At 41.2% G+C, this 17,012-nt stretch overlaps 1 protein-coding gene across 1 annotated transcript in view; it reads left to right on the top strand.

Moving 5' to 3' along the window:
* Positions 1–5,853: 5,853 nt before the first annotated feature.
* LOC112068487 (DNA-binding protein RFX7-like) overlaps positions 5,854–17,012 on the top strand; it is a 25,630-nt gene continuing 14,471 nt past the window's right edge. The window contains exons 1-8 of the mRNA XM_024135655.2: positions 5,854–6,312; positions 8,905–8,938; positions 10,983–11,068; positions 12,730–12,765; positions 12,955–13,077; positions 15,702–15,903; positions 16,248–16,458; positions 16,742–17,012. The exon at positions 16,742–17,012 is cut by the window's right edge and continues 2 nt beyond it. Coding sequence (XP_023991423.1) covers positions 6,176–6,312; positions 8,905–8,938; positions 10,983–11,068; positions 12,730–12,765; positions 12,955–13,077; positions 15,702–15,903; positions 16,248–16,458; positions 16,742–17,012 — 1,100 coding nt within the window. The 5' untranslated portion in view covers positions 5,854–6,175. The remainder of the gene's footprint in view (positions 6,313–8,904; positions 8,939–10,982; positions 11,069–12,729; positions 12,766–12,954; positions 13,078–15,701; positions 15,904–16,247; positions 16,459–16,741) is intronic.

Here is a 17,012-nt window from a genome sequence, read left to right as displayed (position 1 = left end):
GAGAAGTCTGTCCATAATAAAGCACTGCTCTACCTTCTTAACAGCACTATCAACAAGGCAGGTCCTACAGGCCCTAGTTTTGTTGCACCTGGACTACTGTTCAGTCATGTGGTCAGGTGCTACAAAGAGAGACCTCGGAAAATTACATTTAGCTCAGAACAGGGCAGCAAGGCTGGCCCTTAAATGCACACGGAGAGAGCAAGCATTAATAATATGCACCCTAAATCTCTCATCGCTCAAAGTGGAAGAGAGGCTGACTTCATCACTACTTGTTTTTGTAAGAAGTGTTGACATGCCGAATGCACAGAGATGTCTGTCTAAACTACTAGCACACAGCTCAGACACCCATGCATACCACACAAGACATGCCACCAAAAGTCTCTTCACAATCCCCAAGTCAAGAACATACTATGGGAGGCKCACAGTATTACATATAGCCATGGCTACATGGATCTCTTTTCCACTTCAGGTTACTGATACAAGCAGTAGAATCAGATTTAAAAAAAAACAGATAAAAATACACCTTATGGAACAGCGGGAATATGAAGAGACACACACAGGCACAGACACACATGATAARACACACACGATACACATGGAATTTGTGTTGTAGATATGTGGTAGTAGAGTAGCGGCCTGAGGGAACACATTTCATGTGTTGTGAAAAATGTTATGAAATGTAATATATTTCATTGTATATAACTGCCTTAATGTTGCTGGACCCCAGGAAGAGTAGTGGGGATCCTTAATAAATACAAAATCCCAAAACTGGAACTCTTCCAAGTCAAGGGAAGCTTTTGGTTTKACTAATTTATTGCAAACAAACCCTTCACTATGTACACACTATTCATAAATAGTTGATTGATCTTTTAAGGATATTATGTAGTTTACTGTATGGGATTATCAGAGGTACTGACTGACAAAGTGTCTCGCCATGTCAGCTAGTCAGATGCATAGCAGAACGAGAGAGAGAGAAAGAGAGAGAGAGAGAGAGAGAGCGAGAGCGAGAAATGACCTAATGCACATATCTGCACAAAGGCAGTTTTTGGGGAAGCTTGTTTGGGGAAGCTTAACATGGTCAGATGTTAAGTAATGTAATGTATTTAACAGAAAAAGTGAGAATTTGGCAGGTCTGATGGTAAACAGTAGTGTGTAGTTCCAGTAGTTAGCTGCACCGCTACATGGTAAAACAGTAAAGATAGAATAGATATGACTCTCAGTTGTGTAGATTAGTAAGATAGCTGGTAAGAAAGCGCACATTGTAAACGTGTCGGTTTAGTTCCGTTAGTTAGCTCACGCTAATGGTAAAACAGTTAACAAAGTGTGTAGTTCAGTAGGTTAGCTGCAACGGCTACAGGTGAACAGTAGTGTGTAGTTTCCAGTAGTTAGCTGCACCGTTACATGGTAAAACAGTATGTGTATTTAGTTAGTAGGTTACGCTACACGGTAAAGTAGGAAAAGTAGTGTGTAGTTCCAGTAGTTAGCTGCACACGTAACGGTAAAACAGTAGTGTGTAGTTCCAGTAGTTGCTGCACCGCTAAGGAGTGGTAGAACAGTGTGTGTAGTTCAGTAGTTAGGCCTGCAACCGCTACATGGTAAAAACAGTTATTAATTAATGAAAACACTACTAGATCTGGATTTGTTCAACTACCACCAAGCTATGCAAAATGTAGTTGAATTACTAGTTAAACTAAATGTAGTTCATACTCAACAACAAGTAATACACTATAGATACAAAAGTATGTGGACACCCCTTCAAATTAGTGGATTCGGCTATTTCAGCCACATGTATAAAATCGAGCACACAATCATGCAATCTCCATAGGGAAACATTGGGAGTAGAATGGCCTTACTGAAGAGATATGTGGCTTTCAACGTGGCACCGTCATAGGATGCCACMTTTCCAACAAGTCAGTTTGTCAAATTTCTACCCTGCTAGAGCTGCCCCAGTCAACTGTAAGTGCTGTTATTGTGAAGTGGATACGTCTCAGAGCAACAATGGCTCATCTGCAAAGTGGTAGGCCACACAAGCTCACAGAACGGGACTGCCGAGTGCTGAAGCACGTAGCGCATAAAATTTGTCTGTCYTTGTTTGCAACACTCACTACCGAGTTCMAAACCTCCTCTGGAAGCCATGACAGCACAATAACTGTACGTCGGGAGATTCATGGTCGAGCAGCCGCACACAAGCCTAAGATCACCATGTGCAATGCCAAGCGTCGGCTGGAGTGGTGTAAAGCTTGCCACCATTGGACTCTGGAGCAGTGGAAACMAGCTCTCTGGTGTGATGAATCACGCTTCAACATCTGGCAGTCTGACGAATGAACCTTGGCGGATGCCAGGAGAACACTACCTGCCCCAMTGCATAGTGCCCTGTACAGTTTGGCGGAGGAGAAATAATGGTCTGTCTGATTTTCTTGGTTTGGGCTAGGCCCCTTAGTTCCAGTGAAGGGAAATCTTAATGCTACAGCATACAATGACATTCCAGACGACTCTGTGCTTCCAACTTTGTGGCAACAGTTTGGGGAAGGCCCTTTCCTGTTTCAGCATGACAATGCTCCTGTGCACAAAGCAATGTCCATACAGAAATTGTTTGTCGAGATCGGTGTGGAAAAACTTGACTGGCCTGCACAGAGCCCTGACCTCAGACCCATTGAACACCTTTGGGATGAATTTGGACGCTGACTGCGAGCCAGGCCGAATCGCCCAACATCAGTGCACGACCTCATCACTTGTGGCTGAATGGAAGCAAGTCCCCACAGCAATGTTCCTACATCTAGTGGAAAGCCTTCCCAGAAGAGTGGATGCTGTTACAGCAGGAAAGGGGGGGACCAACTCCACATTCATGCCCATGATTTTGGAATGAGATGTTCAACATGCAGTTTTGGTAATGTAGTGTATGTAACGTAATTTTCGGGGACCACTTTTAACTCGTAAGCACTACTTCCATAACTGCTGGCTAAAAGTATACAAAACTACTGAAGAACCTCTGTTAATGAATGGGAACATGCAGTTGAGGGAGATGATTCTGGAAAGTCACAAGACAAAATAACCTAGAGTACTAAAGGACTGCTCAGATTAAACTCTCTGCTGGATTTAGATGAGAAATGACAGAAGATTGACAGGGAAGTAAATTCATATAGAATAGCCGTGAAGGGACAGGGAGACGGAAATAAATAGTGTGAGAAACCAACAAGAAAACAACATTTTGGGAGAATTTATATAAATAAATGTAACTCTCATTCAAGCAACGGGTGGCAAAAAAAAAAAAAAACATAGGATATTCTCATTCACATAAACAACCTGGGGGATAAGGGGAGATGAGAGGGAATGAATGAATGAGACATTTGTCTTAGGTGGCCATGATTGTATGAGGGTCAGTTGAGGAATATCGCCATGACAACCATGCTCTTGAGATAAGTGCCTTTGAATCTTTAGTGACCACATAGTCATCCTACGGCTACGCAGTGCAATGTCAATGTCTCCCATCCCTGCCCTTTGGGGGCATTGTGGGTCTAATTTGAGGGAAGAGTGCCCCCTACTGGACCTAAATGAGCATGACTAGATGACTACATGTAGGTAAAAACTGCAACACCAGTATTGACAAAACAGTGGTAGTATTACACAAGTAAAATATGTGATTAGCCCAGGCTAGATACAGTGCATTTGGAAAGTATTCATATCCCTAGACTCTTTCCACATTTTGTTATGTTACAGTCGAATTCTAAGATGGATTACATTTTTTATTTCCCTCATCAATATACACACAATAACCCATAATGACAAAGCAAAAACAGGTTTTTAGATATTATATATATATTTTACATAAGTATTTAGACCCTTTACTCAGTACTTTGTTGAAGCACCTTTGGCAGCGATTACAGCCTCTAGTCTTCTTGGGTATGACAGCACAAGCTTGGAACAAATCTGTTCATCGTTCCCTCGATCCTGACTAGTATACCTAGTCCCTGCCTTGAAAAACATCCCCACAGCACGATGCTATCACCACCATGCTTCACCGTAGGGATGGTGCCAGGTTTCCTCCAGACGTGACGCTTTGCATTCAGGCCAAAGAATTCACTCTTGGTTTCATCAGACCAGAGAATCTTGTTTCTCATGGTCTGAGTCTTCAGGTGGCTTTTGGCAAACACCAAGTGGGTTGTCATGTGCCTTTTACTGAGGAGTGGCTTCCGTCTGGCCACTCTACCATAAAGGCCTGATTGGTGGAGTGCTGCAGAGATGGTTGTCCTTCTGGAAGGTTCCTCCATCTCCACAGAGAAACTCTGGAGCTCTGTCAGAGTGACCATCGGGTTCTTGGTGGCCCTTCTCTCAGTTTGGCCGGGCGGCCAGCTCTAGGAAGAGTCTTGGTGGTTCCAAAGATCTTCCATTTAAGAATGACAGAGGCCACGGTGTTCTTGGGGACTTTCAATGATGCAGAAATGTTTTGGTACCCTTCCCCAGATCTGTACCTCTGTAACTGATCTACGGACAATTCCTTCGACCTCATGGCTTGATTTTTGCTCAGACATGCACTGTGTGAAGGATGGTTTTGTTCTCTTTTTAACAAAAATATATGCCTTATAGAAATAGGACATGTTAATCACAAAACATAGCGTGACTGCAGAAAAGCTGTTGTTAATCTAGGGTGTCGACTGTGCTAACCAGAAGGTTGAGACAAGATGGAAAAATGCTGAGTAACAAGAAAACAGGAACTGAGCAGTGTAGCCACCGACAACTTAGCTCAAACTTCACAACAAACACTTCCGGATATCTGGATCCTGTGTGCTGTGAGGCTGGGACCAGCCTGGGCACCACCGATAGGCTAGCAAGTTTAAACCACACTAAGCCTCTACTGTGACAGGCCAACTCTAAAGTTGGAACTACATCTGTCACAGTATAAAAGAAGATGTCTGTACTATTTCAGTCAGTTCTCTGCTTTACCCTGCGTGGTGATACAGTGAACCCGTATATAAGAAAATTGCATTTACCATTTATCGCTTATGTTAAATAAAAATACTTATAGTATATTCGGTGACTTTGAATCACATTTTATCCTGATACCAGATTCGATTGACTGTCAACTGTGGGACCTTAAATAGACAGGTGTGTGCCTTTCCAAATCATGTCCAATCAATTGAATTTACCACAGGTGGACTCCAATCAAGTTGTAGAAACATCTCAAGGATGATCAATGGAAACAGGAAGCACCTGAGCTCAATTTAGAGTCTCAAAGCAAAGGGTCTTAATACTTATGTAAATAAGGTTTTTCTGTTGTTGTTTTTTTAATACATTTGCAAAAATGTCTAAAAAACAGTTTTTGCTTTGTCATTATGGTGTATTGTGGGTATATTGATGAGGAACACATTTAACTTAATCAATTTTAGAATAAGGCTGTAACGTAACAACATTTTGGAAAAAGTCAAGGGGTCTGAATACTTTTCCGGGAATGTTCTGTATGTACTGACTATCTAGTCACAGTGTGATACATTATGAATTACAGTGAACATGTATTATATTTTTTGCAAGAATAACCTACATTGTTTTTACATTCAATAAATGATATCATTATATTATGAAACCATTTCGGAAACTGCTGGAGCAGTTTATTTTTTCGTAAGTTATCGGTCTCAACTGGAGCTGACAGTTCAAATACTGTAAATAGCGTTATTATGTTAGTTACTAATATACTGCTATTACACTGTTGCTACACTCTTATTACACTATTGTTGTTATTATTATCATCATTTTGACATGGAAACATTAATACTGTATCTAAGCTTAATTTACATTCCATCAATGTGATTGCGCGTGCGCATCTACAGCCTGCAAGCAGCATTGCCTTCCGTAGCCTGCAGCAGGCGTGCTCGCCGTTTGCAGCAGTGCCCAGCCTCTCTCTGCGAAATAATGCTTTTTGTATTCCCGCATGCCGTTTGTTTTCTTTAATAACATGTCAAGTGCAGGCAAGTCATAGTCTTAACCGTCATGGTCTATCGTCGATACAGTAGGTTGACCTAGCTCATACGATCCTCATCATCAAACGGTGGGTACTCYGCTCTGGCGTCATGCATGCACTGCCACAGCCGGGGAACCAACGCTATATCAAGGTATAAACAGGATGAGGCCTATTTGTTAGACCCCGACCAACCCATCTCCGCTCAACGAGAATATCATCGTGATGGCCGATGATGATGAACAACAACAACCTGGTCAGCTGAAGCCCAACTCGGGATTGGGCTCTCTTCCAACGTTAGTACCAGGACTACAGGGCCCCGAGGCCAATGCGTTGCAGTACAAAATAAAGAATTCAATTTGGTAAGATATATATTTATGCATTCAATGGTCAATACACACACACACTCCACTTGGCTAGTTTATAAATTAGCTACGGTGCTGCACAGCTACAAAATGATGACAGCTCGGGGTCTCGCCTGTCTTCTACCTTAACTCACGCCTTCTCGTTTAGGTCTTCGATTCGTTAGYTAATCAATATGTAGCTAGCTAATAGCTAACTACATTGGTGTGTATTTAAGTAGCTAACGTTAGCTAGTAGTAGAATATTAATTGAGTTTAGGTTCGCTAGCTAGCTAATATTGGTTTTCTGTCCTTGTTGCTGGGGCTGGCTGTGAAATAATTGCTGCTAGCTAATTAGCCAAGCTTGCTAGACAATTTACCAGACATATTGAAAAACCTATTGCTCTTAACTGTCTCTACACAAGCTCTGTAGCCTGCTAGCTACATCATCAGATAGCTACATAGTTATAATTATGTATGCATAGCCAAAGGAGGCCCAATGACACCTGAGTCCTATGCACTGACACTCGTCTATTATCAACAATAGTCATACATTTGCAAGTATGATTAGTCAGCTATAGCTAGGTAGGTCCCTGACACAAATTATCCATCATGTCATTAAATACAGTGTTTGTGTATAACATGTACTGTTCCRTATTATTGGTGATGAGACCTGTCAAAAAATATAATTCCTAGACCCAAATGCACTGCATTGTAGAGATCTGAAATAATTTTATATGATATAAATCTACCATGGCAAGGTGGAATATTCACCACATTGCACCTGTTAGGGCTGGGCGATATGCCGAAAATATCATATCAAGGTATGTTTAACATTTTTGACGGTATGATGCTTTTTTGAAAAATAAAAAGTTCTAAATATGCTTTATGAGTAGTGAGTGATCCTAGTGTGACATCACATACATTATAAGTGATTTCAATGGGTCTTTCTCCATTCTGATTGGTTTATACTGTTCAATTCGACTTCAACCTAAAATAATTTCCCGCATTTCCATAAATTTTTTGCATTGCTGCACTCATTTTGGGATCATTTCCACACTGCCACGTAGGGCTGCACGATATAGGCATAAAAAATCAAGGCCTTATTTTTAACAAAATGTTGCAATTGCGATTTGGATCTGAACATTTGGGTGAACAGTTAGAAATATGTTTATTCTAATTTTATAGTTAGAATATAAATAATAAGGRTCTCCCGAGTGGCGCAGCGGTCTAAGGCACTGCATCGCAGTGTTTGAGGAGTCACTACAGACCCGTGTTCGATCCCAGGCTGTGACGCTACCGGGAGACCCATGAGGCAACTGGCCCAGCGTCGTCCGGGTTAGGGGATGGTTTGGCCGGCCGGGATGTCCTTGTCCCATCGTGCTCTAGTGACTCCTTGTGGTGGGCCGGGCACATACACGCTGACATCAGTCACCAGCTGTACGGTGTTTACTCTGACACATTGGTGCGGCTGGCTTCCGGGTTAAGGGGGCAGTGTGTCAAGAAGCAGTGCGGCTTGGCAGGGTCGCATTTCGGACGACGCATGGCTCTCGACCTTTGCCTCTCCCAAGTCCGAATGGGAGTTGCATCGATGGGACAAGACTAACTACCAATTAAATATCACGAAATTGCAGAGAAAAAGGGGGTAAAATATAGATATAAATTATAGTGGGCACTTTGAATACAGCATTTGACATGACAACGAATGAAAATGCCATTTTACAGGGCAGGAATCAAAGTGTTGGTCAGTGTTCCCTAGGGGACCTTATAATCTTTGGCTACATTAAATGTTTCATCATGTAGCCAACATATTCATGCTTTGCCTATAACTCTTTGATTTAGAAGATACTGTTGCACAAACAACATTCTGATTTAGGCCTACAACATCACTGGTATCAGGCTGTATTAGCTAGCTACGTTTGCCCTGACTCAGTATATTTTATTAGCTAGCTAGCCAGCTAACTAACGATTAGCGGCTAACACGATTTAGCTAAAACTTGCTAAGAAAAGACAAGCTAGCTGTTTGCAGATGTAAGAAACACAAACTAATAGTGTAATTATAGAACGCTTGTGGATTTATATTAAGAAGTAAAGTGGAAGCAGCATCRTTGCCATCAACATCGTTGCATGTGCTGCATTGCCCATGCAGACTGAACGCAAGTGTCTCGTGGTCAAGCAACAACAAATGCGCTGCTTGAGTGGCGGGGGACGGGGCTAGGTCTGTGTGGAAAGCGGCATGGATAGAGAGAGAGAACGGAGAGGGATGACTCAAGTAACGGTGTAAACAAAAATATATATATGTTACACATGGCATATGACATTTAACAAACCAAAACATTCAAATACAGTTATAGAAGGTAAAGTAAAAACCCAAACCGGTCCGTGCATCAATACCGGTATATTGTAACATATGGTATACCGCCCAGCCCTAGCACCTATCAGTTCAACACGGGTGCATAGGTTGTAGGTAGGCCATGGGGGAAAGAGATCAATTTGAGATGCATACAAAAATGTTTTCTGTGAGATTGAAGGCTTTTGAGAACATGTTATGCTGCTGTCTTGTTCCCCTGTCAATATCTCCCTTTCTTTCTCGCTTTCTCTCTCTCATTGTAGCAAATCTGTACAATCAAAAGTGGACAACATATTGGTGAGTAGAGTTGTTATTAATATATCGGCTTTGATGCAGCGTGAAAAACAACAGTTTAGCTTTTAGTTAAAGGTGCTCATGTGCCGGTGTGCACCAATTTAGCAATCGCTTTGACTTCCTCGTGAGTTTGTGAAGAATATGGCTCAGATATKACTAGGGCAACGACTGTCTTTCAGTAACACTTTATTTAAAAGCTGCTTTATAACTGGGTATAAGCATGTATGAACCTTCATAGTGTCATAAGGCTTCATAAGCCTTATAAGCTATCCAGGGTTGGGGTCAATTCCATTTAAATTCCAATTCAGAAAGTACACTGAAATTCCAATTCTCTTCAATAAGGACAATTTTGTATTGGAATTTTGTTTACTTTCTGGATTCACTGGAATTGAAATGGAATTGACCCCAACCCTGAAGGGATCACTGGCTTTATTACAATGTAGCTACCTTGTCTGTCAACATTGAGAGSATGACAGAGTGTCTGTCTGTCTGTTCTAGCGCTGGACTGATGTCGTCATGCAGTCTAAACCTGGGTTGTGTTCATTATGGCACACTGTAGCGTAAAAAAAAAACGGAATTTAAAAACAATCTGTTCTTATTGGACCTTATAGAGCCCCACAGTGGAAGTGTGTCATAATACCCATAATACCTAGCGGTCAAACAGGGAAATGGTTCCAATCGTTCATTTTTCCCGTAGCGGATTTTAGAAACACTTAAAATAAGGGCCGTGTTCGTGTAGGCTAATCCTGGCATGACGTTTTGATAAACATCTAAATCTATCTAAGGACAAGGTAACTTTTATCAATATATTCGGCTCTATTTACTCACAGATTCGAAAATGCAAATTAGCATCAAGGTAGACATCATGCAAGACTACAAATCCCTGCAAGCTCCTGCACGTCATCTCTAGCTGACATSTTTGCTAACAGGTGTTGTGTCAATTTAAAACTTGCACAAGACAGTTCGCAGAATTATCCGTGTAAAGGAGTTTTGCCAATTTATTAATTACTAAATTTAGCTAACATAGTTCATCCAGAGGTTCTTACCTTTGCCTCGACTCAGCTGTCTCGTCCAGATCATGGCATTTGTAGTTCTTTAATCATTGCCACATTATCAGCTAATTAGCATTTTTTGGGGGGGTAAATACAGGAAAATATATTGATAAAAGTCACCTTTTCCTAGAGAAATTTACACGGTTATCAAAACGTCACGCAAGAGTAAGCCTACATGAAACATAGCCCTTATTTCAAGTGTTTCTAAAATTCTCTATGGGAAAAACTATTGGAACCATTTCTTTGTTTGACCGCTAGGTATTATGGGTAATTTGACTATGTCCAGTTCCTCCCTGTTTCAGTCCGTTTTCTTCTTTTTTTTGCCTTATATAACGAACACGACCCTGGTAATAAACCTAACTCATATAAGGAGGACCCAATTAATATGTAAGCTTAGACCTACTTGTGTCAATCATAACAGAATGAAAGCAGACTATAGCTAGCCTATATCGTTAGAAAAGACAGTGCCAGGCGGTAGCTAACAAGCACACGGCATGCTGGTAGTGGTGGAGTCCAGTAAAAAAAAAATATATATATATTCTCCGCTGATTGGCTGACAACTCTCACCTCGTTCATAAGTATGGGTTCCCCTAGCAACAAAGAGGCGAATAGAAAAGGAAGAGGTGAGATGAATTCCATTCTCAGAAGCCTATTGAAAAGGAGCTGGGGTGGAGTCTGTTGTGATGTGGAAATCAAAGACATGCTGTCTGTGTGCACACTGACAACACCTCTATATACAACATGCATAGTTTTTTTTTTGTTGATTATCATAATATCTAGGCTACATTTACATTACATTTGAGTCATTAGGAAGCACTCTTATMCAGAGCGACTTGGCTACAATCAGGTACATTCAACTAAGGTAGGTAACTAACTGTGGTAATGACAGAGAAGCAGATTGGTTCCCATGGTCACAGAGATATACTATGTCTGTCCATCAAAACATGTTTTGTTTCCCCCTCTCTATCTTATACCTCGCTCTTTACATTTTACAGCAAGATGTTGAGAAGTTTACAGACATCGAGAAACTCTACCTCTACCTTAAGTTGCCTTCTGGTCCCAACAATGGCATTGATAAAAGGTAACGTCTTCCCCTTTTCTCTCATTTAGTTGTATTTGATTTGATAATTTAAAATACATAAAATATTACACCAAGCGACAGATATACAGTGGCCTTCAGAAAGTATTCATAACCCTTTCACTTATTCCACATTTTGTTGTGTTACAGCTTGAATTCAAAATGGATGATTTTTTCCCCCCCTCTCTCACCCACCTACAACACAATACCTCATAATGACAGTGAAAACACAATTTTTGAAAATGAAATACAGAAATATCTAAATTCACACCCCTGAGTCAATTCTTTGTAGAAGCAAAAACCTTCCTAGTCCTTGCCGATGAAAAGCATACCCATAACATGATGCAGCCACCACCGTGCTTGAAAATATGAAGAGTGGTACTCAGTGATGTGTTGTGTTGGATTTGCCTCAAACATAACGCTTTGTATTCAGGACATAAAGTTAATTTCTTTGACACATTTTTCGCAGTTTTTCCTTCAGTGCCTTATTGCAAACAGGATGCATGTGTTGGAATATTTGTATTCTGTACAGGCTTCCTTATTTTCACTCTGTCATTTAGGTTAGTATTGTGGAGTAACTACAATGTTGTTGATCCATCCTCAGTTTTCTCCTATCACAGCCATTAAACTCTTAACTGTTTTAAAATCACCATTGGCCTCATGGTGAAATCCCTGAGCGGTTTCCTTCCTCTCTGGCAACTGAGTTAGGAAGGATGCCTGTATCTTTGTAGTGATTGGGTGTATTGATACACCATCCAAAGTGTAATTAGTACCTTCACCATCCTCAAAGGGATATTCAATGTCTGCTTTTTACATTTTTATCCATCTACCAATAGATGCCCTTCTTTGCGAGGCATTGGATAACCTCCATAGTCTTTGTCGTTGAATCTGTGTTTTCACTGCTCGACTGAAGGACCTTTCAGATAATTGTATGTGTGGGGTACAAAGAYGAGGTAGTCATTCAAAAATCATGAGTCCATGCAACTTTTGTGACTTGTTCAGCAAATTTTTACTCCTGAACTTATTTAGGCTTGGCATAATAAAGGGATTGAATACATGTTGACTCAAGACATTTCAGCTTTTCATTTTTAATTAATTTGTAAAAATGTCTAAAAAGATAATTCCACTTTCACATTATGGGGTATTGAGTGTAGGCCAATGACACAATCTAAATGTAATCCATTTTAAATTCAGGCTGTAACACAACAAAATGTGGAAAAAGTCAAGGGGTGTGAATACTTTCTAAGTATTCTGTATCTCATTGTCGTTTATTATTATTATTRCTGTGCTGATTGTGGTGCTCGCGACGGCTTTCAATTTGTCTTGGATTACATCTTTTTCGGTGGCCTGATAATATAATTTTACCTCAGCTGTTTTTTGATCACAAGCTGTATTCATATTTCGGTGCATTTGAAAAGAAACTGTCTCCAATTCCTTTTGCATCAAAATTCACCACTTCGGTCTCGGTCTTGTGATCTTATGCTAATGTCCGTTGACATAATTGTTTATTTGTATCATTAATGAAGCGATACTAGTATAATGATTGATTTGCTATTATACCCAGTTTTCTGTGTCCTTAATTATTATTATTATTATTTTTATTTTTTTAAATCTCTTGTCTATCTACCCGTCACCTCAACCCTCCAACACTGCAACATCACTAGGACTGAGAATCAGAGAGCCTCCACTCCTGGACTATGGTACTTACCACATTACACACACACACTATTTATTGCAAGAAATCGAAATAAAATTGGAGACTGTTTTTTTTATTTTTTATTTTTTTACACACTGCCATGTCTGGTCAAACACATCACAAGAAAAAGTATCAGTTTGAATATTGTTTTGCCACTAACCTGTTTGTGTTGTTGTAACTTTAACCGTTTCAGTGACCAGAGTGGCATGTCGTCCAGCCGAACACAGCAGATGTACGCTTTCAACTGGATCCGGAATCACCTAGAGGAGCACCCTGAGACATCACTGCCAAAGCAAGAGGTGTACGACGAATACAAGTGAGTATGACCTGTACATAGGGTTGAAAAGATTCCTCGAGTCAAAAGACAATAAGCAGGTCATCCTGAATCCTCCAACTAGGGTTTCTGGAAAACCTGGGAATTTGGGGAAATTTACGGGAATTTTGCAACCCTACTTGTGTTCTCAGTACAGAATTTCCATTAAAGTGCTTTCTAGACTAGGTTTAAACTGTGTCTGGGAAAGCAGCCCTTGAGTGGAGTATTAGTAGTGGTAGTAGTAGCGGTAGTAGTAGTAGCAGCAGCATTAGTAGTAGTAGTAGTAGTAGTACTTTTAGTAGTAGTGGTTGTGGTAGTAGCAGTACTTGCAGTAGTAGTGGTTGTAGTATTAGTAGTAGCAGCAGCAGCATTAGCAGCAGCAGCATTAGCAGCAACAGTAGTATTAGTAGCATTAGTAACAGCAGCAGTCGTATTATTAATAGTAGCAGTAGCAGCAGTAGTAGTATTAGTAGCAGTAGCATTAGTAGCAGTAGTAGCAGCAGCAGTAGTAGTATTAGTAGCAGTGGTAGTAGTATTAGTAGCAGTGGTAGCAGTAGCATGAGTAGAAGTAGTAGTAGTATTAGTAGAAGCAGTACTAGTATTAGTAGTAGCAGTAGTAGTATTAGTAGCAGTAGTATTAGTAGCAGTGGTAGCAGTAGCATTAGTAGAAGTAGTAGCAGCAGTATTAGTAGCAGCAGTAGCAGTAGCATTAGTAGCAGTAGTAGTATAAGTAGCATTAGCAGCAGTAGTAGCAGCAGCAGTAGTAGTAGCATTAGTAGCATTAGCAGCAGTAGTAGCATTAGCAGCAGTAGTAGTATTAGTATTAGTTGCAGTAGTAGTAGCAGCAGTAGTAGTAGCAGTAGTAGTAGTAGCATTAGTAGTAGTAGCTGTAGTAGTAGCTGTAGTAGTAGTAGTAGAAGTAGTAGCGGTAGCGGCAGTAGTAGTATTAGTAGAAGCAGTAGTAGCAGCAGTGGGAGTATTAGTAGCAGCAGTAGTAGTAGAAGTAGTAGCATTCGCATTAGTACTAGTAGTAGCAGTACTAATAGTAGTAGTAGCATTAGTAGTATTAGTAGCAGTAGTATTAGTAGCAGTGGTATTAGTAGCAGTAGCATTAGCAGTAGTAACCATAGTAGTAGTAGCATTAGCAGCAGTAGTAGTATTAGTAGCAGTAGCATTAGTAGTAGCAGTAGTAGTAACGGTAGCAGCAGTAGTTGTATTAGTAGCAGTAGTAGTATTAGTAGTAGTCGTAGCGGTAGCAGCAGTGGTAGTATTAGTAGCAGCGGTAGTAGTAGAAGCAGTAGTAGTAGTAGTAACATTAGTAGTAGTAGCAGTAGTAACAGTAGTAGTAGTAGCATTAGCAGCAGTAGTAGTATTAGTAGTAGTATTAGTAGCAGTAGCAGTAGTAGCAGCAGTAGTAGTAGCGGTAGTAGCAGTAGNGTAGTAGCAGTAGCAGTAGTATTAGTAGCAGTCACATTAGTAGTAGTAGCATTAGCAGTAGTAACCATAGTAGTAGTAGCATTAGAAGCATTAGCAGCAGTAGTAGCATTATTAGTATTAGTAGCAGTAGCATTAGTAGCAGTAGTATTAGTAGCAGTAGCATTAGTACTAGTAGTAGTAATAGCAGTAGCATTAGTAGTAGCAGTAGTATTAGTAGCATTAGCATTAGTAACAGTAGTAGTAGTAGCATTAGAAGCATTAGCAGCAGTAGTAGTAGTAGCAGTAGTATTAGTAACAGTAGCATTAGTAGTAGCAGTAGTAGTAGTGGTAATAGTAGTAGTAGTAGCAGTATTAGTAGCAGCAGTAGTAGTAGCGGTAGCAGCAGTGGTAGTATTAGTAGCAGCAGTAGTAGTAGCGGGAACAGCAGTAGTAGTATTAGTAGCAGTAGTATTAGTAGCGGTATTAGCAGTTGTAGCAGCAGTAGTAGTTAGTAGTAGGTAATGTTAGTAGTAGTAGCAGTATTAGTAGCAGCAGTAGTAGTAGCGGTATTAGCAGTTGTAGCAGCAGTAGTACTTAGTAGTAGGTAATGTTAGTAGTAGTAGCAGCAGCAGTAGTAGTAGCGGTAGCAGCAGTTGTGGCAGCAGTAGTAGTTAGTAGTAGGTAATGTTTGTAGTAGTAGTAGTTAATAGTAGGTAATGTTAGTAGTAGCAGTAGTATTAGTAGCAGTAGTAGTAGTAGTTAGAGGTAGCAGCTGTAGTTAGTAGTAATTGTTCGTAGTAGCAGTTAACTACTGTTAAGGGAAAGGGGGATTTGTTTACATATTATTCACTAAAGAATCATCAAACTTTAGTGTGTTTCTTTCTGTTAAGTGTTCAGATCAATCAAATGTATTTTATAAAGCCCTTTTCACATCAGCAGTGCAGAGGCAGAAATACAGTGGCTAGGAATGACATGTACAGTATTGTGATAATACATGTACCTATTAGTGGAGGACGGCTCATAATAATGTCTGGAACGGAGCCAATGGAATGGCATCAAACACCTGGAAACCATGTGTTTGATACCATTCCACTGACTCCACTCCAGCCATTACCACGAGCCCGTCCTCCCTAATTAAGGTGCCGTCAGCCTCCTGTACTACAGATTGTATTGTCATAATGCATGTTTATCATGTTGTGAATGTGTTTCAGAAGCTACTGTGACAGTCTTGCCTACCACCCACTGAGCGCTGCAGACTTTGGAAAGATCATGAAGAATGTCTTTCCCAACATGAAGGCTCGCCGCCTGGGCATGAGAGGCAAATCTAAATACTGTTATAGTGGACTGAGGAAGAAAGCTTTTGTTCACATGCCTTCTCTGCCCAACTTGGACTTACAAAAATCAGACGACGGGGTAAGTTTACATGATGKCTTTTTCTTTTAGCCAGGAAGTGGCCATAATCATTTCAGAGTAAGTACATGTAGATTTCAGGGTTGGGGTCAGTTCCATTTCATCAGGGTTGGGGTCAGTTCCATTTCATCAGGGTTGGGGTCAGTTCCATTTCAATTCAGGAAGTAAACTGATATTACAATTCCAAATCTAATTGATAAACAAGTTTATGAAAATTGGAGTTGGAATTTCAGTTTAGATCTGAATTTAAATGGAATTGACACAAGTAGATCCACCCTAACTCCAGACAGGATATCAGATCTGAAGGACCTCTTCCCTACTAACCCTCTTCCCTCATCTACCCCCAGTGTGAGTTAATGGAGCCGTCGTCTGGCCAGTCTCCCAGTGCAGAGGATGAGATGCGCTCAGCGGCCTGTGGCCTGGTGTGTGAGTGGGCTCAGAAGGTCCTCAGCAGACAGTTTGATGCCGTGGAGGACCTGGCCCGCTTCCTGCTCAACAGTCACTACATAGGAACCAAGTCCATGGCTGCCCTCACCGTCATGACTGGGACTCCCACAGGTAGGCATGGCTAATGGGGATGGTGGTAAGGATGACCTCAGTCAATGGGGCTCAACTGTCAACAGGGGGCTCACCTGTCAACGGGGTTGTCACCTGTCAACAGGGGGCTCAGCTGTCTGTTGACAGGGGGCTCAACTGTCAACAAAGAGGGCTCAACTGTCTTGCTCATGTATCAAGCTCTAGTTGAAGACGCTAGTTCTGAAGATTCAAAAAAACGTTTTAAACTCTCAGGTGTGTTGACTCTGAAAAGTATTGGTTATTTCTCATCTGTATGTCTCATCAGGTCTGAAGACGCCCACGCCAACCTCTGCGTTCGTGCCCACGTCCGAGGCCTCGTCCTTCCAGCCGGTGAAGACGCTGGCCTCTCCCTCGGTGGACGCCAAGCAACAGCTCCAGAGGAAGATCCAGAAGAAACAGCAGGAGCAGAAGCTCCAGTCCCCCCTGCCTGGAGAGGCCCAGGGACAGAACCAGGCCAGGAGGGCCGAGGCCAGCACCCCAGGGCCAGCTATCCCCTGTGGAAGTCCTGCTCTCCTCTCACCACAACCTACCATTGG

This window comes from Salvelinus sp. IW2-2015, unplaced genomic scaffold (assembly GCF_002910315.2).
Source record: "Salvelinus sp. IW2-2015 unplaced genomic scaffold, ASM291031v2 Un_scaffold537, whole genome shotgun sequence".
In the NCBI taxonomy this organism is placed as follows: Eukaryota; Metazoa; Chordata; class Actinopteri; order Salmoniformes; family Salmonidae; genus Salvelinus; species Salvelinus sp. IW2-2015.
The sequence above is the reverse complement of the archived record's forward strand: the minus strand, read 5'-3'. Positions and strand labels throughout refer to the sequence as shown.